A 27,032-nucleotide genomic window follows, 5' to 3' on the forward strand; every position below is an offset into this window, starting at 1 on the left:
CGTGGTGTGCGCAGCCGGGCTTGGAACGGGATTTTAAAGAAGAGAGAGAGGAGGGGGGAAAAAAAAAACAAAAAACAAGAAACAAACCGCCAGGCGCGACGGAGGACGGCTTTTAATCCGAAGGAGGGGGGAGCCGGGCTGTGCCCCTCGGCGGGGCAGCGGGGCGGCTCTGCGCGGGCGCGGCCGCTGGGGGGGGTCCCCTCCGCCCGCCTCCCCCCGCTCCCCGCCGCCACTCGGCGGCTCCGCCGAGCAGCACCGCGGCTCCGGCTGCCGGGGCCGCCGCCGCTGCCGCCCGAGCTCCGATGCGGGGGAGAGCGGAGGGGAGGCAGCGGCACGGCGGCGGCGGGGAAGGTGGGCGGTGAACTCGCTCGGTCCGAGGAAGGATGACCGGCTTCGCCGCGATCGTCTTTCTCCTGCGGCTTTTGCGCGAGGCGGACGGACAGGCTTTCCCAGGTGAGCGCGGTGAGGTTATGCCCGCATCTCGCGGCGTGCCTCAACTCTTCCAGCCTCAGCCCTGCCTCCGGCGGAGCCCCGCGGCAGATCGCTGCGGTGCGGGTCGGGGGAGCTCGGCTCGGCCCGGGAGGGGTCGCGGCGGTGCCCGCGGGCCGGGGCTGCTCGAGAAGTTGTGCGGGGAGAGGGCTGAGCATCGCCGCCTCCTTGCCGGACTTGGAGTCCCTACCGCGACCTGTCGCTGCGAGCCGGCCGGGCTGCGGGAAGAGGAGCGGCCCCGGTGGGTTCCTGCCTGGAAGCTCCTCGGCTCGGAGGAGCGTTTCGTGTTATTTCCAGGAGTTGGGGACAGATTTTTTTTTCCCCCCTCTCATCTAGCTGCCCAAGTAACTTTCCCCGGGAAGCCGCTCCTTCCCAGCTGTCATTCTCGCCGTGGCTCTGTTAAGGAATACTTTGCTGCCTGGCATGTGTACATTAATAGCAGCCTGCTATTTCCCCCTCCTACAAGTTCCTTTAGGCATAGTTCGAATGGCTTTGAGACGACAGGTGCAGGTTTCTCCTCTTGTTCCATTTTGTAGGTGAAAGAAAGATGTGTGTAGTTTTGGCTCTTCCCTCAGATATTTCAATATGAAACAGTCTAACTGCAGTTTCTCTTTAACGCTGGACAATAAACAGTTGTAACATTCCCCTTTCCTGACTTAATGCATTTAGTTTTTCTACTTTTGATCATATACAGACCAGAAGATTTTATAGGAAATAAAAATTCTCCTTGTTGTTGCTTAATAGTGACGAATCTCAGTGCTGGAGATGGGGCTCCATGCCTTATGATTGAGAGCCCTGACAACTTCATCTCTCTTCTTTAGAACAGAACTAGTGCACAGAGCAGTGGATGCCGAGCGTGCAGCCAGCTCTATGTATGCCTTTAAATAATACCTTCTGTTCGGCATGGCTGGAAAAGTTTGGCATGGGGAGAGCTGGGCAGGCATTGAGCCCCCAGCTCGGCAGAGGGGATGCTGTAATCCGTCAGTGCTTTGGCAAAACCATGGCATCGTGTTGACATTGCTAGGCAACTGCACAGAGCCGCAGAGTTGTTAGGAAGCTGGGAAGTCTAACCTAGTTAGGGAGCTTCTTCCTTGAGTAAGTGAGACGTGGGGCTGCTTCTGTCCTTTCTGTTCCAACGGTGTTTTTGGGTTCTCAGTGTGCGTCATATCGCTTAGGGTGAGATCTGTGCCTTCTGATGAATTTGTTGAGCCAGGTGCTTAGAAAGAGGCTTTTCAGTGAAAGTGGTGAACTTTTTAGGGAGCAGGAAATACTTGAAATTGAGGGAAATAGCAATATAATATGAACTAAGCATGTGTGAACTTAATGGAAGCAGCTGCCTAATCCTTATTTTTCAGAAGGCAACGGTATGTTTGGCTTTCAGCGTTGGTTTTGCAGGAATAGTGACCGTGGGGGTTTCCTGACCATTAACAGCGTTTCACCTCCTCTCTGTGTGCTCTTTGCTGCTCAAAGCAAGAGGGGCTGCTTTTCATGTTGTCGGAGCTGTGTGTGTGCTGAACTTAAAGCAGAGCTCCCCTTCAGGTCCACCGTGGAGTGAAGCGCTGCGTGCTCCGCATTGCTGATAGTTTTGTGGGGAGAAAGAAGAAGAGAAGGCCAAAGTTGCTCGGCCACGCTTTGCCTCTTACACTTCTGTGGGGTTTGCGGTCCCCGCACGGCGCGTTCCCGCATCGCCCATCGGGTGGTGCTGTGCCCATAACTATGGGCCGTCGGAGCTGCCGTCTCTCTGTGATGGAGTTCCGAAGCCCGGCGTGTTGCTGCCGCTCGGACATCCCGAAATTCTTGGGGAAAGAAGTTGGGAACCCATTGGGCGAGGAATTGGTGGTGTTCTCGTTTATTTCCCGACATGACAGTTAGCGAACAGCACAGCCACGAGTCGAGGCAGAACAACGCTGAATTCTTACCGGCTTCTTTCCGTTATCCCCAGCATGTGAAACCGGAGATATTGCAGCCCTACAGCACACTGCTGGCCGCCTCCTACTTGCAGTGCGTGGCTTCGTACAGAGGGAGCAGGCTGACATTTATTTCCTTACGTAATTTCTGTGTTTTCTATTTATAAGTTCCCCCAGCAGTCGCTTTGGGTTGAGTTTGAGCTCTGTGCTTACCACCAAAGGTGTGCTTGTGGGTGCTGAACAATTGGGTGGCTCTGGGGCTGGATGCTACTTCAGTTCCTCTGTTTTCCCATGTAATGCATTCAGGAAATGTGTGGATGTTGTTCTAAGGGACGTGGTTCAGTGGGGAAGTATCGGTGGTAGTTGGGGTGGTTGGACTGGGTGATCTTGAAGGTCTTTTCCAGCCTGGGTGATTCTGTGACTCTATAAAGTAGCAGCAGGTAATTCCAGAGGCTGCTGATTTTGTAGGAGCTCAGAAATTAAAGCAGGATGTTTTCCCAAAAGCACGTGTGCAGCTCTACAAGGAAGATTCTGCTGGTTGCTGTGCGCTTCACTACAGCCCTTTGTGTGTTCTTAATACCAGAAAGTGGAGCCCGTGGACATTAAAGTTCATTTGTAGCTGTGAAAGGCATCTGGGAGGGGGAAATTGTCCAGTGGGTTTGTGCTGGGACTGTTCCCTTGGCCATCAGGGCACTTGGTCATCTCCTGATGTCAGTGTCAATCTTTTATATTTTTATTTATATATCTTTTTTTTTCCTGCTCATTTATCTGTGCTCCCTGCCACTGAGCTGTGGCTGTTTGCTTTCAGGCTGCTGCCCATCACAGAGTTACGGAGCTGGATGGTTTCGTCTGGGGATCAAAGAGAGAGGAGATGGGGATGAAGGACCGAGCTGGGAGGATTTGGGAGGGAAATGAATTAATTTCCCAGGAGTTAATTGAGTTGTGGATTTCGCTGTCGGTAAATTGGCAGTGAAAAATGGATCTTTCCAAGTAAGCTTCTCAGTGTGGCAATTGCTAACAATGCAGCCATTTAACTCAATAATCATTTTTCACTCTCACTGGGGAACTGTTCGCACTACAATTCAACTTTATTTTACATCTCTGGCTGCTTTGATTTGTTTTCTAATAAATAATTAATATCAAAAAGGTGACTTGAAGCTGCCTCCCTTACAGTGGCTGTGAAAGGTCGCTGTGCACAAAGGTGTTTGTGGATCCGAGTTCTGGTTCTGCAAACGCAGAGCCCTTCTTTCCCTCTGCCCTTCTGAGAGTCCCTCAGCTCCGCTGCTCTCGTTTAATTGTACTTCCACAGAGCCTCAGATTCTCTGTGCAGGCCCACGTGCTCCAGGTAATATTGCAGGAATGATTTGGGATACTTATTCTAGAATATAATAGTATTTTTTCAAAGGCACCGCCATCTGTTGCCATGGAAACCTGCGTAGTGGTAAAGATGTAGGTCTGAGGCTTCGTGAACCTCCCAAAAAACAGCTGCCATCGGGGGCTGTTTCTCATGGGAGCATCTACTTTTGTGTATAAAATCCAGTTAAGTGAAGATGAGAAAAAAGAAATAAACTGATCGGTTCAGCACTGCGCTGACAATCCTCCTGAATAGCTTTCAGCACAGGATTAGTGTGTCTCTCATTCTCTCTGTGTTTAGTGGGGTTTTTTAAGCTTGTTATTCATCATAATGGTGGTTATGCTTCCGTTAGCATCCATTATAGTTTTATAAAGGGGGTAAACTAATGTATATTAATGGGTTCTTTGCTTGGATGGGAACTCCTGAGTTGAAATGTTTTGTCGGTGTGCAAATCTGACAGAGAGGTGTGGGGAGACCCAGCTGCTGAGGAGTGCTGGGGCATGGGTGGGTTTGCTGGCTCTTGGGAGCAGTAAGAGACTGCTGGTCTGTTTCATTGTAGAAATACTGGAGCTTAGCTGGCGTTCATAAAAACTCATGGTATTTGTGTGAAGAGCAGCAGGAGTGTGTGCATATCTCTGCATAAAGCACGCATCCTTTAGAGAGACACTTAATTTGGTATGGAAACCGCTTCGGAGTGTTTCCCAAGTGTCTTGTAACGCACAGACACAACGTGCAATGAAGTTTCAAAAAGTGCTTGTAGGTGTGCTGGTAGACAAGGCTTTCCTTGCAGAGGGCTTAAAGAGCAGCAGGGTCTGGAGGTCACTGCTGTGATGGGCTGTTGGAAGCTGCAATGCACAGAGCCTCCTGCGTCACTTGGTGGTTGGTCCCAGATTGGTCCTGGATTGATGCTGCTTGGTTCTGTGTTCTCGTTTCTGAGAAGAATGTGGTGCATTTGGATTTTATGGCATTTCTGAGCATTTTATGGGGCGGTATTACTTGGCTCATTTAAACCACAGTGTTTGGACAGGAGTCACTTTTTTTTTTTTTTCTGGTGCCACTTGAATTTTACAGTTCTCCTATTTTCCTGCTGATGGTGTGCAGCCTGTTTGTGCTGCCTTGCACTGCTTGGGAGTCGTTTCATTGCAGTGATACTTGCTTTTTGGAGGGGAAATGCAATTTATTTACCTGTCACCTCTCTGGTTCTGTGTCACCTCTTGCACCTGGATGTTGCTTGCTCACTGTCACAGCATCATGAAAGGCTTTGTACAGCCTGGCCCTGCTGTACATTTGTAACCAATGTGCAATTGCTTCTAGTGTTCATTATTGCAAGCTCTAAAGATGATCTATCTTGATGGAAGAAGACATCATTCCCATGTCTTAATCAGACCATACATCATTTAATCAGAGCCACTTGTTTTATAGTATCTGGTAAATACATCCTATCCATCATACCATGGTTCAGAGATGTTGGATGCTGTGCAACCTGGATGGGAGGGCATGGCATCTTCTGCAAGAGACAGCATAGAATCATGGGATGATTGGGTTGGAAGGGAACTTTAAAGCCCACCCAGTCTCAACCCCTGCCATGGGCTGGCTGCTCCCCACCAGCTCAGGCTGCCCAAGGCCCCCTCCTGCCTCAAGTGCAGCTCCCATGCAGCCAGGCTGCTGCGGAAGTGGTGAGGCTGGCAGTAAATGTTCTGGTCTTAATTGCTTTAGCAGCTTGCTGTCAGGTATCTTTCATGTAATATCGTGAGCAGTAGAAATGAACTACATTTGAGTGATGTCCATGCATGAACCTGTGTGATGGGAAGACAGACTCATTGTAGCCTGTTAAATTGTTTTTTTGCAATGTTTGCAACGTATCTGTACCAGATCTGAGTTCTGCTCAGGGATCTGGGTTTTGCCTCCATGTCCTGTGCTGAAGTCGCTGAGATATGGTGGTGTCTGGGTTTCTAAATTGTTTTTGTTTTGACGACCTTATGCTGCTCTGCTCCTGCACCTCTTGGCTGCCATTGAATGCTAACTTAAAACCATAGAATTATAGGCTGGCTTGTGTTGGAAGGGACCTCCGAGACTTCTAAGACTGCTTGGTTCCAATCTCTGTGCTGTGGGCAGTGGCTAACCACTGAATCAGGCACTAATCCTCTCCCTCATCCTGCTGCCACATGGCCCTCTGTTGATGCAGCCCAGGATGCAGTTGGCCTTCCGTGCTACAAGCACACACTGCTGGCTCATGTTAAGCTTTACATTTACCAAGACTAAAAGTCCTTCTTAGCAGGGCTGCTCTCAAGGAGTTCTTCTCCCTGTCTGTACATAGATCAGGGATATCCCAGATATAAGTTGAACTCCTTGCATTTGCCCTTGTTGAACCTTGTTTGGTTCACACGAGCCCTCCTTTGGGGCTTGTTTAGGTTGTTCTGGATGGTATCCCTTTCTTCTATTACACTGACTGTGCTATTCAGCTTGGTGTTGTCTTCAAACTTGCTGAGAGTACACTTGATCCTCTTGACTATGCCACTGATAAAAATGTTAAAGAGTGCTAGTCCCGGAATGGCCCCTTGGAGACACCGCTCATCCCTGACCTCCACCTGGACATAGAGCCTTTGACCACCTTCCAACCAGTCCCTTTCCACTGAGTAGTCCCCCCTTTTGAGCTCATATATCTCTAACATAAAGAATATGATGTGGGACCGTGTCCAAGGCCTTGCAGAAGTCAAGCTTGTTATCTAAACAAGGGTATTAACTTCAGTGTTAATTCCATCCTCCGTGTCTGTTGTCACTAGTTCTCCCGTCTTATTTGTCAGTGGGTTGGGGATGCCTGTTTTGTTTGGTCTCCCTTTTCTGGCCAATGTACTTGTGGAAGTCCTTCCTCTTTGCCTTCATGTTTTTTGCCTGTATCACCTCCAAGTGCCTTAATCTCAGCTTTGATCCCACTAGTCATTTTGTTGAGTGGCTGGGAAACCAGAGCAGTTTCTGTGATTCCACGTAACAACCCTGGGTTCAGTGCTCACACAGCTGTGTTGGGAGGGCTGACTTTCTGCTTTTCCTCTGCGAAGTTGTGAAGGATGACAGTAGGAAGAGAACTGCACTTTAATCCTGATTTCATCCATTTTGTTTTATGTTGGGGATCAGTCCTTCTCAAATCTGAAGAAAATGCTGTTACCTCTTTGAGCAGAAATAGGCCTTTGAATTGTGCTGGGGCTATTCACCTTGAAATGTGCTTTTGCTGACTCTGGTACTGCTGAATTTGTTGGTGTTACCTGAATGACCTGAATCAGTGCATCTCCACTACCTGAGCGTCAGTTCAAAGGCCAGCTCCACAGCGATGGAGGATGGAGGGATGGATCTTTGCAAACAAGAAGGAAGGTTTCAATAGGTAAATAGGTGATTGTGTGCGGTGCTTTCAGGCTCCTCTTCTAAATGAAAAAAACATGCTGAGGATTTTATTCATGGCCTCCACTTTTCCTTATGAGTGTGATGAAGACAGGTGGTACAATTGTCTCTTGGTGTAAGAGTGCATGGCTGAGACTGCCCAGCAGAAGGAGGGCTTGAAGTCAGGAAAATAAGGGAATTAATGGAGTTTGGTTGCTATGGAGGGGGCTCTTTTCCTGTAGAAATACTTGCTGGAGTTACAGCAGTACTTAATGGATAAGCAGAAGAGCACTTTGTCAGCAAGATGGGGAGCTACTGCACTTGATGGCTCTTCTCTCCTAAACAGAGGTTTCTGTCAGCATGTCCCTTCTTGATAGCATCCCAAATCTCATTTTTCCTCTAGGTGTCAATTAAACACCCTAAAAAGAAAGCAGTTGTTGATGGAACTGTAGAGCACTGTGTATTTCCACCATAATTAGTTGTTGTTTTTTTTTTTTTTTTTAATAGAAATATTCTATGTCTTGGTGGTACTTCAAATGTGTAGATGAAAGATTATATTTTAAATCCTACTCTTTTGTTCCCAAGGCCTGAACAGCATCAGCATAAACCTGTGTGGACTACCTGTGATACAAACAGGGCTGTTTCCAAGAGCTACACATGCATCCACGATGGGTAGGAAGTCCTGCCTGTGGTGGATGTTTAGGAGCTCATCTTCCTTCTTGCTGTGCACTTGATGGGCAGTTGTCAGTTTGTATCAGTGTCAGATCCTCTCCCCTAGTGAGCATCTTGGTACTGAAGTTGTTTTTCCTCTCCTTTTTATTCTTTTAAACTTAATTGCTTTACTGTGTAACAACTCCGAGATAACCGAAAGAGCCACCTGTGTTACATGCTGCAGAGGCAAGGCGACTCATTTTTGTACCCTGAAGAAGGCTTTCATCTCCAAGCTGTAAAAGCAGAGAAGAAATGGGAGCAGCGACGGTGGCTGCTGACAGACATTGGTGGGGAGATGCTCAAGGAGGTGGTGGATGTGGGTATGGCGTTGTTGTAAGGAGGAAGAGGGAGGGAAGAAGCATGAAATAAGATATGAAGGGTGAAGGGAACCTGCTGGGATGGGCCTGGGAAGGGAGCAGGCATGAAAGAGCTCGGCAGCTGGCTGCTGCTTACAGCTTCTGAGGGCGGCTGTCGCTGCCGTCACCTCTTTCTTCCTTTCCCTAAGCTAATTGTCAGCTAGGAAGAAGGCTTGTTGTTGCTGAAGAGTTGGCCTTTCAGCCAGAACGTGGGCTGCCACATATTTTTTTTATTATTCTCCCTCAATTGCACTGTGGTGTTTTCTCAAACTGGTTGAGCTTCTTTTCACAACCCAGGCTGATAAGAAGACTTTCAATTTATTAACAAGCCATTCTGTGTTTGCTTAGAAAAGTGTGCGAGCTTCATTGCTACATCTGCCAATCACTTAATACTTTAAGAGCCTATAACCTGACAGCAGCAAGTTTCCCCTGTTGTTACTCTCTGACTGATACTTTAGAGATCTCTTCCTGTATTTATGGTACGGTTGTGTGCTGCTTATTTTAGTAATGAGAAAGAATGAGCATGCAGCAAGCAAAGACTGATGTTCATCTTGCAAAATGCTCTTACCCCTCACTGCCTGTACTCAGCTGGTTGAGAGAGCAGCAGCATCCAGGTACCCTGGAACTTGTGCATGGCACCCACAGTTATGCTTCACAAGTTACGTCCATCAGAAAGCTGAAGCCAACTGCATCTCGTGCACCTCTTTCCTTCCAGGAGGGGGAAAAAAAAAAAAGCTGCTTTTTGGAAATTCTACAGGATGCAATGTGATAAATTCAGCTTTTGGGTTGGTGGCTTTGTTGCCAGCACTGACTTCATTCCCTTTAGGATGCCTGGGTTTCCTGCAAGAGAGATGAGAAAGGAGACAGCGCCGGCCTGTCCATGTGCCAGCAGTGCAGACAGTTCCCTCCTGTTCCCCCCGCACACAAACACATGCAGAGTGCTGCTGCCAGGGGCACAGCTGACTGCTCGGATGCTGCCTGGCTGGGTCGGACCCTCCATTTAATTTCTGTGGGGGAGAAAAATCTTCATTAATTTCTAAACCCAGTTGAAAAGTTTCCATGACTGTGATCTGAAAATTGATTTGAAGAAAAACAGCTGTTCTGAAATGAGCAGTTCTGCTGTTCTTGGGGTTCAAACATTCTAACATGAATTGGAAATAGAAAAGTCCATGTAATTTAGTGCAAAATAATAGTTTTCAGTAAGCCATGTAGGAAGTCCCATGTATACTTCTTTAAAGGTATTTCTGCTGTGAGTGAATATTCATGTTCATACTATTGCATTCTACAATGGGGAAGCAATGTTTCAGCTTCCCAATGAATCGCCTTCGTTACAAGTGGGGTCTCCTGGAGAAATAGTGTCTAGATTTGTATGATTGGAAAACGGGAGATGGTTTATATGCTAACAGATATCAGCACGTGGTTGTAATACGCAGAGAAGCGGAAAGCTTGGAAATAAACAACCGCTGTCTCTGTTGGCACAGGGATAACTCTGGAGACTGCCAAGGCCAGAGCCTGCAAAGATAAGAAAGTATAATTAATTGTCCTTAGATGAACCTACCCAGCAGAAGCAACCCTTCTGAAGTCAAGTCTCTGCTTTGCATCTTTTATTATAAAGCTTTTCAGAGTGTCAAAGTTCTTAATGTTTTCTGATGTACTTATTTACATTTCTTTGCATTTCTGGTGTCAATACTTAGCATACTGAGTATAGCTGCATTGGACATCTGTTTTACTCTCACACTTTGATGCTCTTCTAGCAGTAACACAGACTTACTGTGCAAATAGCTGAGATGTAATGCTCTGGAACCAAGTCTTGCTTTTGGCTGAAGGTCACTTAGCAGTTCCCCACATTAAATCACTCCTTGTAGTTGTTTTTAAAGAGGCTTTTTCTTTGCTCCTGTGCCTGTATCGATGGAAGTGTTCTAGCTCCTGTTGTAAGAGAAGTCATTTCCCCTCATTAAAGTTCAGGAAAAATTTGGAAGCAGTTCCTCTGTTCTTAGTGATGGTGAAATGGGGGAAATATCATCAAGTTCTCAAAGTTATAAATTGGAGGCAGAAACTTCACCTTGTGAAACTGCAGTTTTGCAATATTGCAATATGGATTTTGGAATAAATTCATGCAGTTACTTGAGTTGGGTGGGAGAGATCTGGGAGCAGTGCTGGGTGTCTAAGAGGATTGACAGTTGACAGAATATTTTCATGTGACTGAAATGACTTTGAAAAGAAGCAGGTAAATGGTTGTGATCTACATGAGCAGCAGATCAGGTCAGATATTCTGCCTTTACTATGTGCTTGGGATTTATTTTTTCCTGCCTTGAACATACCCTGGGCATCATCTTATTCCTGAGAGTGACAAACTATTGTGAGGACCTGGAAGTGACAAACAACTTATTCCCTTTTAGAACTGAGGCATAGAATCACCAAGGTTGGAAAAGACCTCCATGGTCACCCAGTCCAACCATCCACCTACCACTATTTCCCTACTAAACCACGTCTCACAGTACAACATCTAAATGCTCAGGTATGCAATCTAAATACTTTTAGCCCCCAGATCTGCAGCTGAGAACTCAGCTGTGACAGGGAGAGTACCTTGGAGGAAAGGAGGAGGAAGGGAGAGTTACTTAATGTGCACCAAGGGTAATGGAATGAGATCGGAAACGAGAGCATAATTTACTTTAAGCATTAGGAGAGCCTTATTGCAGGTCTGTGAGGCTGTGGAGTTGTGTCCCAAAGGAAATGGTGGAAGCCCTTTTTCTTGAGACATTTTAATTGAGGTAGGATGAAATAATTGCCATCTATAGAGGGAAGGTAATTCAATCCTAGGAAAAAAAAAAATGAAGAATCCCCTGCTAGCTTGTTTTTCTTGTAAAGTTATTGAAGAGGGAAAAGGTATTACAAGAAAAAGGAGGATGTTGTATTTAGCATGCAGTAAGTGAGGGATGTTGGCCCACTAATGGGGTGAATTTTCAATTCATCTGGTTTAGTGTCTGAAGACAACGGGTTTGATAGCACTGGGCTTTGGCTGGGGATCACAGCACATCCACTCCTGCTTCCCGAGTGCCATGCTTGTTCTTGCACTCATATAGGAGATAAAGAGCACAACTGCAGGTTTCCAAACTAGGGACTTAAGGTAATAACTGGCTGAAATAGAGTGGGTGTGTGCAGCCTTCATCTGTCCCTTCATCAGCAGTGGCAGTGAATTGAATTGTATGGAGGCATCATGTATCCCTCCCAGTTCCTCCCTAGTGGCTCTGGATAACTTTCTCAAAGCTCAGCTTTGGTGGCTGGCTGCTGATTGTCACCCTGGTGGGACCCGAGTCTTACACCCTGGATTTGATATCCAGATATCATATCATAGCTGCAGCTGGAATCAGTGGTGCTGTTTCCCATTTGTGGGGCTGGTGCAAGTTCCAGAGGATGTTGAAAAGCCCTGGGTGCTTCACAGGGGGGATACAGAATTAATGCTATCTTCCCTTAATCTCCGACTCCCCGAAGCAGGAGCAGCCAAAGAAGGAGCTGTGGGGCATTGCTGAGTGCGTGTGCGTGCGTGGTTGTGAAGGAATAGAAATTCTATAGCTTTAGAGAAATCCAAGAGGAAATTAATAATTCTCTCTGTGGAGATCAGTTTGCATAGCGTGCAGTAAATAATGCATGGGGTCACACAGCTAACAATAAGATTAAAACAAAATATTGAATAGCTGCTCATTCAGTGAGTACCATCTATCTTTTGTACAGAACAACAAAAGGACCCATGGCAGGAAAGAGTATTGGATCAGGTAATTATTCGTCTTTTAATGTTGGATCTACAGGAGGACTGGTGCAGGGTTCTGTGGATGACCTTTTTGCTAGGGCAGTAAATAACCTTCTGAAAGCTTGATTTTTTGTTTTTAATAGTAGTACTTTTTTTTTTTTTTTTTTTGTCTTGCTTCGAGGTGGGGACGCCCATCAGCAACCAGAGCTGGACAGAAATTTGGGGACTTCTCCATTGGGTTTGAGTGCATTGGCAGGGGCTTTTCCTGCTGCTTTGTGATTGTGAGCTCATCTGCACAGCACCCTGCCTCCTTTTTTTGCTTTGCAGTATCAACCTTGAGTCTATCAAGCAAAGCTTTGGATGGCTGTACAGTGAGCTCTGCATAGGGCTGCTTTCTTTGTGGAGGGTTGCCCAAGGTGGTAGTGTGGCTTAGAGCCGTGAGCAGGCAGTTGGATTGGGGTGGAAGTGTTTGAGATTTCGTGTCTCTATGTCTCTAATCGTATTTATTACATGACGTCTCACGCTGCAATCATTTTATACTTGTTTGAATCAAAATCAGCGTGTTCTGTGCAATTAAGGTCACCCTGCGCTTTGTTCACTTCAACTTGAAACAGTAGAAAGCTGGGTGGGGAAACGAGTGCTGCTGCAATTAAACTGAATTGATTATTTGAATCACATTAAAGAATAAAGGAGGTGAGAAATGGGCTGTGTAATTTATCACTCAACTTGAGGATGTTCTGTCTCCTGAAAATTAACTTCAGTTCCATTCCCTTTTATTTTTTTCTCCATGTTTACTTTATTGCAGAACAAATGAGTTTCATTTAAAAAAATCTGCTTTCTTCATAGACCCCCAGGCTTCCAACTTATCCCTGTTCCGCTCTCCTTCAAGCTACACCTAGTGTCCATTTGTTCCTCTTGCATCCAGTGTGTTGCTGGTAATGCCCACTGGTGCTGTTAAATTCCGCTCCAGACATTTATGTGCTGCAGCAGCAGGTGTGTGCCTGTGTGCTCCCAATGTGTGCCTGATAAATATGCAGAACAGTTCCCGTTCCGAGGCCATAAAGGTGAATGGATTTATTAGAAATCCTCTTCCAATTCTCCTCTCCCCTGCAATGCCTCTCTGCTAAGAAGGGCAAGAAGGTAAGAAAAATTCCATAATGAAAACATTTATAAGAGCTTTTTCCAAGTCAGGATTTTTCTTAAAGAACCTGGATTTTTAAAAATGGAACCTTGATGAGGTTTGATGGAAGCCTGTGCTGCAGTGGTGTTGGAATAGGGAGCAGAGATCTGGTGGTCTTCTGTTGGTGCTGGGCTGTGACTGGAGCTTGCAGGTTTGTTTCTCCCAGGTGCTGGTTTGCCTTGCACATCCCTGGCAGCCAGCAGTGCCTCTGCTGCTCCTTTTAGCACCTCCTGCTGAGAACCGTGGATGCTTTTGTTGCTGTGGATTCGGTTTCATCTGTGATCAAATCAGCGAAGGAAAGGAAGGCTGTGTATTGAGACAGTGACTGGAAAAGGCATCTACTTTGGAACAAGTGATTTCTCTCTGTATGGGAGCTCAAAACAGAGCCTGGAAACTTACAATGTGGTTTATTGATGTTACTTTGCCCCGTGGGCCCTACTGCATAGCATGGGGTGGAGAAAACATGGGGCATCATGCATTCAGGCTGATACTTTCCTTGGACTTGTCTTTGACTTCCTTCTTTCTTTTTTAATGTATTAAAGTAAATACAGAGGTGTTGTTTGTTGTACCAAGTACTGTTCCCCAGGATACCTGTTTCTTTAGATAATAACTTTGGCTCCAAGGAGATTATGGAGGAAGAGGAAGTTTACATCCTGATCCATAATGAGGTGGATTGGGTACAAGAGTGTTATCTGCAATATATGTGCAATTACATGGAGAAAAGATGTAAAGAAAATGTATCTGAAGACTTAACGTGAATCAAGCCCTTCCCCTCCCCCAAGGTCCTGTGTCAGCTCACTGCTCATTAACCTTTTGGAGGTAGGCATGTTGCAGCTCTCCATGCTCCTGTGTTTCTGAGAGAATCAAGGAGCTCTCACAGATGGAGGTGAATCCTTGGTCTTGTTCAGTAATGAGAGGTTTTCTTGGTGACAAAGCAGCCCACTGGATGTTGTACCCAAATGGTACCATTTGAGAAGTGTGCTCCCTTCATAATATTTGAATGCTCGCAGGAATTTCAGCTTTATATGACTCTTGGGGAGCAGGTGAATATTCAGTCCACACTTTGATTTGGGATTTGGAAACCCAGGGGTTGTGCTCTAAGCTCTGTCCTGGCCTTGTTTTATAACCTTGGTTAATTTTTTCATATCTCAATCTATTGTAAATGCATGCATGTTTCTATTCTGTCTCACAGGGGAAGATTCGTTAACACTGAATTATGATGAAAAGCAATGGGTGCAGTGTGTTTTCAGGCTGGCTCCTTGTCCCCCAGTACTACCATATGATCTGTTCCCTAGGAGGTTTGATAAGATTGTGGCTGACATGCAAGAATACATGGTGAATGAAAGCAGTGGAGCTGCCCAATTTATCTGCAAGGAGCTTTGCTTCTGCACCCTGAGTGGCACCTTGCCATGGGATGATGGGCCCTCCCTAAACCTGTGTGCCTGGTCCCACCACCAACACCTGCTGGAACAGGCAGTGCTTTTCAGAATTTTAGCATTGGAGTTTTTTAAACTCTGTCCTGATTGCCAAGAATAGAGGTTGGGGTTTGGAGCAAACCATTTTCCCTTTTAGAGCCCTGTGTATGAGACAGGTGAGACGAATGATGGTTTAACTGGGACTATTTATAGGAGACTGCAGCAATCTTTGGGGAGCTCCTTTGGGTTAGCAACTGTGTGCAACCTCTTTAGTAACAGAAATCAGGGGTTCGCTAGAGGATGTGGATGTCATGCTCCTCCCAAAGTGGATGTTGCACTTCCTCAGGCAAAAGCAAACTCTTATAAGTGAGCTCTGACCCAGATGTGTGCCTGTGTGCGTGTTTGTGCTCCTGCCCTCCCTGTGCATGGTCAGACCGATGCTACAGACAGCCTTGGGGAGGTTTGTGTATTGGAGCAGTGCTTGAATGAGCAGAACAAGGTTACCATGTACCTGCGGGCTAAATGCTTGGGGACCTCTCTCCATCATAAACCAGCCCTGGAATTTGCTTTTCTGGATGGTGTTCTGGCAGAGGCATTGAGGCAGGCAGATGCTGATTTTTCATGTAGCTGAAAAGTATTCTTTTACAAAGGATGGTGCAAGAGCAAATACACAAATGCTGAGAAGTGGAAGAGATTTGCTTTTTTCATTGGAGAGGTTAAGAACTGATTTTTTGGAGGTGAGACTCCAAAAGAGTCCTTTTCATTTTTGATTGATCTGTGTGATTATTGTAGAGGAAAAGGTTAATGTGGTTAATGCGCTCCTTTTAGGCATTGGGGTACTCATAATGGACCGAAGTCATTCTTTCTTCAAGACAAAATGGAGAAATCTGAGAGTGCTGAAGCACAGTATTATTCAAACATGCCATTTTCCTTCCCAAGTGAAAGCAGTGTCCAAATGGACATCAGAATCTCATTTTTTCCTCGAAACTATTAACAAATAACTCATTTTGTCCTGTCTTAGTGAGAATGTGTACAGTTAAGAATGTTCTAAGACTTCAATTCCCTACAATTTCAGGTATACGTAAAGAGCTATCCAAGTATCGCACTAAATGGCACTGATGTTGGAACTGAATCAGTGCAGCGAGGTGAGATATGACCTCTGGAGATGGCAGCCCACCCTTGTGCTCGGAGCAGGACCACCACCTGGAGCAGGTTCCTCATGGCTGCATCCATGTGGACTTTGCATGTCTTCAAAGATGGAGGCCACAACCTCAGTGGGCAGCGTCCCGCTCTCTGACCACCTCTGCATTCGTGTGTGTGTGTGTTTGGGGGGGAGAGGTCCTGTTCAGTCATCCTTATGCTTTTCCATTGGGTTTTATAAGCACTGATGAGATCCTTCTGAGCCTTCCTGCTTCTAGGCTGAGCTATCCCAGCCTCTTTGTGCATGTCAGATGCTCCAGTCTTTCAGTCGCTTGTGGCCCTTTGCTGGACACACTGCATGAGCATACACTGTGGTTCCCTGCACATGCTGGTGCAACTTTAATGTGTTTCTCAGCTGATTTACATAGTCTTTTTTATACATACAGATATACAAAGGATTTTGGAGATGATTGATACATAGCACAGAATTTCCCAGGTGGTTCTTATCTGATTGTATTTCAATTTGTGCGCTTCATCAAATATTTGGCTGCACTGAATACATTGGTATATTTAGTTAGGCTGTCCTGATTTACTGTCTCAGACCTGTCCAGTAGATAGAGGAAGGCAATAATCGTCTGTCAGTTGCTATTATATTTTCATTTGAGGAAAAACATACTGCTTATATATTCCCTCAGCAAAAAAAGAAAGAGATATTTGGTGAAGTACTTTTCTAGAGTGGTTTCTTTTAGCAGCTCGAACTTTTCTAAGATACCTTGAACAATTCTACTCCTTTACAGACCTGAAGCTATTTTGTGGATCTCCATCAAGTCTTGGAGGCATCTTTGCTGCCCAGGTTGTTTGGCTTCATAGGAATAAATTCAGTGTGCTTTGAATTCTGTAAATCAGAGAAAAAAATCAATGATTTATTCTCTTTTATGGTCTGTTGAATGACTTAGGGCTGTATGTGGTTTAACTTCACTAAACCCTTTTATTGGGAGTGCTGCTACAAAGCAGCATTGCTTATTTGATACCTTCAAGATGGCAGGAGAGCCCTTTTTCTGCCAGCACTAGAAGTTTGTATTTGTTCACATCCGAAGAACTGTATAATGTTTGTAGGAAAAAAGGTAGGGCTTTTGCATGCTGTGTTAGAGTTGACTAGGAAACTGTGGAAGTAAGTTCCTCATTTGTGCTGTGGGTATGCAGACAACCCAAACCATCCCAGTTGTGGCTGACCTGTGGCTGTTCACATCTAAAGGTTTGTGCAGGGCTCCATTGGTAATTCCAGTTGCTGTTACTGGACTGATAGCCCTGCTGCTGTGCTTCCTTGGAGCAATCTTACTGACTTGGATAATTTGCAGAAGGATGAATTTGGCTACCTGCTTTCAGTAGTCTGTAAGCTGCAAGTAGTCTTGAAAACACACTTAATAGAATTTGAATTCATGCATTAAGCAGGGTAAGACACAGCTCCTCAGGGCAGGCTTCTGTCTGCTGTGAGCTCAGCTGCTGTAATGAGGGAAGGCAGAGGTGTTTATGCCGACCTGTGCATGTAGCATGAGGTTGAAAGTCTGCATAGCTGAATTTCTCCTCCTTTGAGTTTGTATGATCTCGTGGTTTATCATTATTCTTGTCTGGACCAGCTGATAGCCAAGGTTATTCAGGCTCTTCTTGGGCTCTGGAGAGGCTTCTGCTGGTACTGAAGTACTTGCTAGGGAATGGCCGTTGCTGGATCAGAGCAGTCCTTAGCAGTGTCTTCAAAATGTCTTTAAAAGACCTGAGTCTGTCCAGACAGTGTATATTTCCCAGTCATAGTGCCCCATCTTCTCAGAACTGGAGAACTCCACGTAGTTATTCCCACTCTGGGGAACTCCGTACAGCTCTGTGCTCGGAGCAAATTGTGTTAATAACCACGTGCGATCGTTAGTGGCATAAGGATGATAGAACCTTTGAGACTAGAAAAGGCCACTAAGACCACCAAGTCCAACCCCAACCCATCCCACCATGCCCACTGGCCATGTCCCTCAGTGCAGCTTCACTGCCCCTCTCTAGACAGGCTCCAGGGCCTCAGTGTCTGTCTTGCAGTGAGGGGCCCAATGCTGAACAGAGCATTTGAGGTGCAGCATCACCGGGGCTGAGTGCAGGCGGACGATCACCCTTCTGTCCTGCTGGCTGTGCTGCTTGTGATACAAGCCAGGGTGATGTTGGCTCTTTAGTTTTGGATATAGACAAAGTCAGTTTCCTGCTATAGGAGGATCTGCAAGTGTGTGTGATGTTACCACTTGAAATCTATAGTAATATTGGCTACTCATCTTGTTTAGAAGTGGTAAAAGGGAAAGACAGCAGCGCAGAAGTGCAAGTTGTGAAGCACAAGGAAACTTGAGAAGCTCAGGAGGAGGGCCTGAATGAAGTCATGAGGAAAAATGGCCCCTGCTGAGCCGCTGTGCTGTGAAGGTGGATGTCTTTTTTTTCTCTAGTGAAAGAAGTCCTGTTCCTGTTTCTCAGTGCATCCCAGGCTGTGCTTTGCTTTGTGTGCTTCCCTGTAGGACCTGTTGCCAGCTGTGCTGGTGCAGGAAGGCAAGGACTTGGGCTGTTGTTCATCTGTTTGGTGGCTTGCTGTTCTACAGAGGATTTAAGAGAGCTCCCTGCAAAGACTTGCGCTGCAAGGAGCGTTTTTCACCGACTTGAAAGAAAGCTCCTTTCCTCAGCAGAGGGTAGGAGGGGAAAGAAGGCAGTGCTGAGCACGTCTGTGTGTTGAGCACTGCCCTGCTTTTGTACGTCCTGCTTTGAGCAGTGTTTGGGTGGGAGGCAGGTGTCAGTCATGCTGATAAATGGTCTGAGATTGATGTACGTTGTAAAGCTGCTTCAGGGATCTTCACACCTGATGTGTGGAAACATAGAGGAGGCTGAAGGAGACCTGGGAGGGGTTGTAAAAATGAGGAATGGGGTAAGAACACAGGAAAACACTGCTTGGGGTTGGATAGGTGAGAACTGCTGACTTAGTTTGGCTTTTTCTGTGACTCTGGAACCCTGAGTTTGATCAAGTGGAGCTCCCTCAGCCCATGCATTGGGGTGAGCACTGAGCTCTGACCATCTGCTGCTGGGTTCCACCTAGTGCAGCCTCAGCCACAGCTTCTGGGTGCAGAAATCCCATGGAGACAGGATTGTTGAACACTGAAATGTGAAAAAGGCTTGGGATATCACGTAACTAAAGGGCTGCAATTTGTAATTGGTGTTCCAGAGCTCTGGCTCTAACAGTCCTCTTTTTCCTCACTTTTTAATTGGGAATCCAGAGCTGTATTACTTTAAGGTCCTTAGTTTAGCTTCCTACCACTGCAACTGACTGCATCTATTAAAAAAGAAAGGAAAATGCAACAAAAACCTGTTAAAGAAGCGTGTGCTTTTGTTTCTTGTCTCCTCTGAAGAAGCACAGAGGCTCCTGGACAGCAGTGCATTTCCTGAGGTGTGATTGTGGTGAAAATACAGTTACTATCCCAGCCAATCTTTGTAGGGGAGGGGGGAAAAATGAGGAAAAAAATAAATAGCTTTCACTACATTCATTGCTTATTTTTTCTGCTGGAGACAAAGTTTTCAGTTTCAACCTTGTATAATATAAATGAAGCTTTTTTTTTATAGATGAAAAAAATTTTGATCAATACCAAGTAAACTCTTGTTTGAAAGCTTTCTTTAGCAGAGAATGTGGAAACTTCTTGCTTTAATTCAAAGCAAAATGTTACTTTGTGTTACAATTAAAATCTATTGATTTTTTTTTTGACTTTCAGGTATTAAAGCAAAAAAGTTCACATCACCTCCTCAACTGCTTCCTCGTAGCACTGCTTTGCATAGAGATAAAGCCTTGCACGTACAGCTGAACTCTGTTTTTCAGCGCCCTCCTCCATATCTCTTAATATTTGTGCTAAATTGTAGATATGCACAGACTGCTTATCAAAATTATCGATGGGTGTCTGCTTGCAGATGCAGAATTATTTCAGAATTCGATAGCAAGATAGTGGATTTGTGCTAGCTTTGGGAATCTGCTGAAAGCTGAACTTCGAAAGTAAGTTTTGGCATGCTGCTGTGCTCCATATGCATCCTGACCCCAGTAGTATTTCTACACTGTAGAAAATACACATATAAACATATATAGCATTTTAAACACAGTAGAACATGCATACATCTCTATAAAAACCTGCAGTTTCAGCCCAAATCAGAGGCTCAGGGAAATAATGCCCTTGGGTTTCTTTTTGAGCTGAAGGATATTAATGTGCGTTGAAGTCTCCACACCAATTAGTGATCTCTACTGAAGAAGCTTGTAAAAAAATGACCCTGCTCTCACTGCCATGTGGCCTCTCCTATTGTGACTTTTTCACATTCTGGGGATTTTTGGTGTCTTTATTTTGTAACTGTGAAGGTTTGAGCTGTGTTTACATCTGTGTGCTCAGCCCAGTGCAGCAGAGGGCACAGATGCTTCTGGGAAGGTCTTGAGAGAGTTCTTCTAATGAAGCTGGTAACTGGAGTAGTGACCCCATATGTAAATGCTGTGCTTTTGTTTGGAATTCCTTTTTAATGTAGTGCTAAAGAAAAGGTCTGTGAAAATATTGTGATCTGAATATTTGAGACAAGTGTCTTTTTGGGTTTGGCAGTTTCCAGCAAAGGGAGAAGGATGCTTAAAATAGGACGTTTGGAGTAGAGTCAATAGGTCAATAGGTTAATCTTTAGTTCGAAAAAATCTATTTCTGATCAATCTTGTTTTCATTGATGCTCCTTGGAGGTAAAACGTAAGCAGCAGAATTTTGCATACATACAGCTTCACAGAATCAAAGAATCATTCGGGTTGGAAAAGACTTCTAAGATCACCCAGTCCAACCCATCCCACCAGGCCCGGTGCCAAGTCTCCATGTTTCTTGAACACCTCCAGGGATGGTGACTGCACCGCCTCCCTGGGCAGCTGTGACACTGCATCACCGCTCTTTCTGAGAAGTTCTTCCTAATCTCCGGTCTGAACCTCCCTTGGTGCAACTCAGGCCATTCCCTCTCATCCTGTCGCTGTTACCGGGGAGCAGGAGCTGACCCCCACCTTGCCACAACCTGCTTTCATGCAGTTGTAAAGAGCGACCAGGTCTCCCCTGAGCCTCCTCTTCTCCAGACTGAACCATCCCAGTTCCCTCAGCTGCTCCCCGTAAGACTCGTGCTGCAGGCCCCTCACAGGGGTCTTTCACAGAATCACCCGGGTTGGAAGGGACCTCAAGGATCATGTAGTTCCAACCCCCCTGCCTAGCAGGGCCACCAAACATACACATTTAGATCAGGTTGCCCAGGACCCCGTCCAACCTGGCCTTGAACACGTCCAAGGACGGGGCATCCACAACCTCCCTGGGCAGCCCGTTCCAGGGCCTAACCACTCTCCTCGTAAAGAACTTCCCCCTAACATCCAACCTAAATCTTCCCTCCTTCAACTTGGATCCATTTCCCCTAGTCCTGCTATTGTCAGCCCTTTTGAAGAGTTTACTCCCCTCCTGGGTGTAGGTTCCCTTCAGGTACTGATAGACTGCAATGAGGTCGCCCCCAGCCTTCTCTTCTCCAGGCTGAACAAGCCCAACTCCCTCAGCCTGTCCTCATAGGGGAGGTGCTCCAGCCCCCTGATCATCTTAGTTGCCCTCCTCTGGACCCTTTCCAAAATCTGTGTCTTTCTTGTACTGAGGGCTCCACACCTGGACACAGTACTCCAGATGGGGCCTCACAAGAGCCGAGTAGAGAGGGACAATCACCTCCCTGTCCCTGCTGAAGTGGACTCTTTGCTGTGTGTCTCTGGACATGCTGCAGGGCCTCAGTGTCTTGTAGAGAGGGACCCAGCACTGAACACAGTGTTCGAGGTGCAGCCTCAGCTTCAGTCAAACAGAGGAGATATGAAGGCATTATCTGGGTTTATTTAAAGGCTCGTGTGTTAATTCAGCAGCTGTGTCCAAGGGTTTGCTCCAAGGCCCATCAAAATACTTGGAAAATCTCTTGATTTGAATGGTGGTGGGTCAGCTCCAGCCTGACTTGGTGTTGTTGAAACAGATGAGTCCTGGCAATCTTTAAGCCATCTTTTTTTTTTTTTTTTTTTTTTTTCTTTTTTCTGTGCTCTTCTCTTGTAAGCCTGATATCTCTGTTTGTAGCCCTCAGATGAAATTATTACAGCAATTCAGATGGCAGAGCAAGCGTTTCCAGGAGGTGAAGGTGCTTTGCTTGAGTCCCAGTGGGGATGGAGGCCCTGCACTGCTTTGATTACGCATCCTTCCATTCTGTCAATATTTGGTTTTTACACTTCTCATCTGTTGGAATATCACCCTTCTCAGAAAAAGCAAACATTTGCTTTTCCCTCATTTCAATATTGGGCTGTGAGAGAATGGTTGTGATTACTGCTTCATACCAAGTGCCTGAAACGCATCTTAGCTGTGCTTTTGAATTTGCTCGATTGCAATACTGTTTTTTTAAATGCCAACTTGATTTTCTGCTTGGATTGCTGAAAATAACGTATATGTGTGCGTGAGTACTCTGTAGCATATGCAGATGGAGGACCTAGCTATGAGTTTCTGGGCGTAGCTTGGCCCAGTATTAAAAGAATTAATCACATATGTAAAGCTCTGCATGTACTTTCACTTTTGCTGAACATAAATCTTCATCTGGCATCTACAGCATCATATTTGGGACGATGTCCAGATTAAAAAAAAAAAGTCAATAACCATTGCCAGCTATTGTGGCAAAGAACCAATTATCCCATTCTGTTTTCATCCCTCTGTGCACACGTCAATAAATAATCACTCAGCCATAATCCTAACCAACTCTGATTAAACACGTGTCCTGAAAGCTTCTAAACTGTGAATGGTGGCGAAAATGCCCTTACTCACTTGTTTCTTTCGATCTGTTAAAATACCTATTGAGGCCTTAAGGTGTTTGACTGCACTTAAAATATACTGTGGAAAATCAGATACCCATTACACGGACCGATCCAAATTGACACCAATCCCCATGTGCTGTGTGAGCTGCATGATAGCTCTGGGGGAGCATCTTGGCCCTGACTAATGGGAGGCTGTGCTGCAAGTTAGTGGATTCATCTTTTTTGGAGCTCTTAGCTTTGAAAGTTGTGCGAAGTGACTTTGTAGTTTTTCTCGCTTGTGAAAAGATTGATAATAAGCTGTTCCGCATGCAAATTATGCATCTTAAAGGCTGAGATTAAAAGAATTATATTATAGGCGGTAGATAGGGTTAGTTGTAGATGGAGCTCCTGATAGCAGCAAGTGATCTGCAAGATTGTGGGGTCTTTTAGTGGTACTTTGAAGGCTGCAGGTTCTCAGTGTTGCTTGTAGTGCTTGAAAACAATGCTTCCCACAGAACTCTGGTCTTTGGCAGAACCACAGCTAATGGCATTGCGTTGGTTTTGGGCCTCAGGAGAGAGGGTGGCTGTATCTGCACCCAGTCATGAAGGTGGCATCTGTGCTTCTCCACACGTCTACTCTGTACTGCAGGAAGAAAAGCAATTGTAGGGAAAACTGTAATGACAACAGTATGTGTAAATCTCCAGCATATCAGAACGGAAGCACCTGCATTCCTGATGCAATAACATCAAGTATTGTGATGCGTTTTTAACTTTAAAGATGTCCTTTGAACTTTCAAGAGCAGCCATCCTTTTACTTACAGAGGTTAACGTGTGGATGTTGAAAGAGGTATGGGAGTCAGACTGAGTTTGTGGGAAGAGAATGAAGCACAGTTTAATGTTAAAAGTAAATGGAGGACTGCAGATGGTTTTAAGGATGTGAATTCAAGCTGCTGTTTTGATGGCTTTGTATTGTCTCAGTGTGGAGAAGCTGAGGCTGCACAGCCCAGACCTGGGGTTTTTCTTTTGTCTGAAGGAGAACAAATTGTTTGCTTTGCAATTGTGCTGGAAAAAAGTGAGTTACAGCTGCAAGGTGCCCAGCCTGGAGCAGATCAGTTTTGGTCTTACTGTTTTGTTTATCTAGTGCAACCGTGTTATATTTTGTGCATCAGTAATAATTCGTAATGAACCTGCACTTCTGTAGACTTTGTGCCCAGTCTTCCACCAGACAACACTTAAAAAACAGAAATAAACAAAGAATTGTGATGCTTTCATCAACCTTCCCACAGGGAAAGGGAAGGTCTTCCCAGAAGGAAGGAGAACAGTCATAACTTACATGTTTGCAATTCTTTCAATTGGGTTTTATCATTTCTAGTGCTTGCTCCCCTTTGTTGCTGAGCAGAGTTAGCATCTGGCTCACCATTACCCCTCCCCAAACCTGCCCTATCTGTGTGTCCATACAGAGCGAGTTAGTCATAAAGCCATCAATTTTTGGAAACGTTACTTAGAGATGAACAAATGTTGAATATAAAATTATGGTGTTTGGATTTAGCCATGTCACAATGTTTTCTTCTGCGGCACCAAAACTGTACCGATATTTCTGAGATGAGTAGCTCCAATATAGTCATTTCAGTTTAAAGGTAGTTGCTCTGTGTTGATGTGGCTCACTTGATTTCAACAGGGAGAGAACTGTTACACTTAAAGCCATGTTTCTTTTTAGTCTTTTTGGAGATGGTTCTGCATACAGTGCTTCTTCTGAGGCCCTTCTTTGAAACTGCCCTATTTCTCATTATCTAATATGCCCAATTTCATTAGGAAGTCCTCTCTAAGAGGATGGCTGGGATGTAATTTGGTCATGTCCAGTTGCTCTGCAGACTAGTTGGCTCAATTGCTTTACCTGAGCTACAAGAAGCTCTTGTCATGTATATCATGTGCACAGTGTGCTACTGAGAGCTTCTCAGATGTGTTAGATGTGTGGCAACGAGTGTTCAAATAGCATGCCCCAATGCAGGGGTTACAGAGCTCTAGATAATGCTGTCCATGCACAGTGCAGGTCAGGAGACACAAGCCCACTCATTTGTGAAGCTGCCTAACATCAGCTTCCATGTGTTCTGCACTGTTGTGCTGAGTTTCAGAAGGCACTGTGAGGCCTTCCAGCATCTCAGAGTTACTTCTCTTCTATAGAGAGGCTGTGTAAAAATGCAGGCACCCTGTGACAAGTATGAAACCCGTACCTAGAACCCATTTAGTAACTCTAGCAGAAACGGCATAGCCTTATGAGCTTCTGTAGAGCAGAATTTTGGAGAAAAAGTAATTTGTAGAAGCTGTTCTTACTGAAGCTGGGAGGCTGTTTGCTATTGTTTCTTAATCCCTTGAAGCTAGGTCAGTAGCTCAGCACTTTAAAATTAAGGTTGCCATTGGGTAAACAAGATTCAGAAGTGGCTCTGAGAGCATTTTCTGTGCTTTATGAAAGCATAAATCATTTGTCATCATCTGTAGTCCTTCACGTCTTGAATTCTGCCCACTTCTTCCTTCTTGGGACTGCTGTGTGTGGGTAGCACCCTTGGCTTGGGGAGGTCTTGTCAGGTGCAGGAAATGAGCCCACTCTAAACAGGTAGGGGCTGCATTGAGGTGGGTGTCCAGAGGGTTGTGCACAAAGTGTTCAGGAAGTTTGGCTCTTATTGCTGTGGGGCAAGTTAGTAGCAGTTGTCTTCATACTGAATGTGGGAAATGGGATAATCTGAGCGGTCTGTGCCAAGGGCAGCTTGGTGGTGCTGTAGATAATGTGATCAACAGAGACAAATACGAACAGATCGATGATTTCAGATGGTGGCTCTGATACAAGCAGAGGCACGGCATTGATTTGTAAAATAAGAGTATGGATGCAGCAGACTTAAAATGTGCTCTGTGTATACACATTAGGTAATAAATAAAGCAGAGTGCCCTCAGCCTCAAAGGCAAACAATAAATCATCAAACTGCGTGAGCCCTCTAATGCAGGAGGCTGGGAAGCATGTGGGCAAGCACTTGGAGCTGTGCAGGATGGATTGTGAAGGAAAACCCAGAGATCTTCATTCATTAAGAAGATGAAGAGTCCTTGTTCCATGTGGCATTCCCCTATGTGGTGTTCTGCCCTTAGCTTCCTCCACAGGCACTGCCAGCATTATGGGGATGAGTGAAGTGGGAGGTCCAATGTCATGACACAAGTGAGGGTCCAAGTGAGGTTACTGCTGACTGCAAGCCCGGAGTATCTGGATGGCAAATGATGTTAGCGCTGACCAAAGGTTGCAGGTGTTGAAAGAGCAGCGACAGAATAAACCTATATCCTATGGCACCTCCTCAGTTCCTTCCATTGCATCCTGTGCTGGTGACTCACAGTGCTGCAGCGGCTCTGGAGCAGTTGGGTTGGTGGTTCTGGTGTTGGGTTTAACACACCACCAGTTGAACTGCTGCAGGCGTGTGTGTCTATTATGGCAGTAGAGTTGGTTTGTGTGTGATGTGGGTTAACATCTGACAAGGCCAAGATGTGAGCTGCCTTCAGAAACTTCCTGCTGGGAGCATGAGATTGGAGCTGGGTGCCTGGGACCCACGTGATGCGGGACATAGAACTGCTGAGAATTGAATATTGATCTGCAGCTTTCATTTCAGGTAGGCAAGCACAATTAATTATTAGGAATTCTACATGCAGCTGTGATGTCTGGTATTAAAGTTTTTCAGCTGTGGTTTTTACAAGTGGGTTATTTCTGAATGCATGTTTGCTTTGAGCTGAGTAAATTCTTCACTTTGTTGTGGGAGGTGTGTAACATCAGTGTGATCAGATGCTGTGATCTGATCTGAACGTATCTCTGATATGGTGGACAGAAGGACAGCTCTTGAAATGTCAGATTTTGGGAGTTCCATTATGCTCTGAGCAAATATATGCAGGGACTTGGATGCTGCCACGTAGGTGTGTTCTGACTGTGTAGTACCAAGAGAAATACCTCCAGACAGCCCCATGAGCACAACGTGAGATCGACCCCTCTTTAGTTCTGCAAGAGCATTGCTGCCGTAATCTAAGTTGCTTTGGGAAGCTGCATGGATTTGCATGTGCAGATTGAGGAAACTTTGGAACATTTAGAGAGGTTGACAGGTAAGAGGTGACTTCTGTTCAGAAACTGGACCTTGAGGATCTGGAACACTCTGTGCTAGGGCTGCTATGATTGGAGAACCGAAAAAAAAAAAAAAAACAACCCAAAAAAGCCACACCAAAATAATCCTCCCCAAAGAAGTTGTGAATAAGCAGTTTTAGCTGCACAAGCTCGCTTTGCATCTAAATGATACCTTGTCAAAGATAATGTTGTAGAGAGTTGTTGAAGTATAATAAAAATGTTATTGAATTAAAATGCAAGCAAGATTCAGCCCAAGCCATTCTATAAATATCTTATTATGAAAGGCTCAGAGATGTTTCTCTTAGCAAATTTAAAATAATCATTAGAATCCTTCAGCAGATTGCTGTTAATTGGATTGAGAAT

At 45.4% G+C, this 27,032-nt stretch overlaps 1 protein-coding gene across 1 annotated transcript in view; it reads left to right on the top strand.

Moving 5' to 3' along the window:
- Positions 1-383: 383 nt before the first annotated feature.
- The window catches only part of PTPRT (protein tyrosine phosphatase receptor type T), a gene marked incomplete at both ends in the record, with an annotated part of 415,989 nt that continues 389,340 nt past the window's right edge, over positions 384-27,032 (top strand). Inside the window, one exon of the mRNA XM_079543413.1 lies at positions 384-453. Within this exon, the coding sequence (XP_079399539.1) occupies positions 384-453 (70 nt within the window). The remainder of the gene's footprint in view (positions 454-27,032) is intronic.

The sequence above is a fragment of the Tetrao urogallus genome, assembly GCF_951394365.1.
Source record: "Tetrao urogallus genome assembly, chromosome: 16".
Taxonomy (NCBI): Eukaryota; Metazoa; Chordata; class Aves; order Galliformes; family Phasianidae; genus Tetrao; species Tetrao urogallus.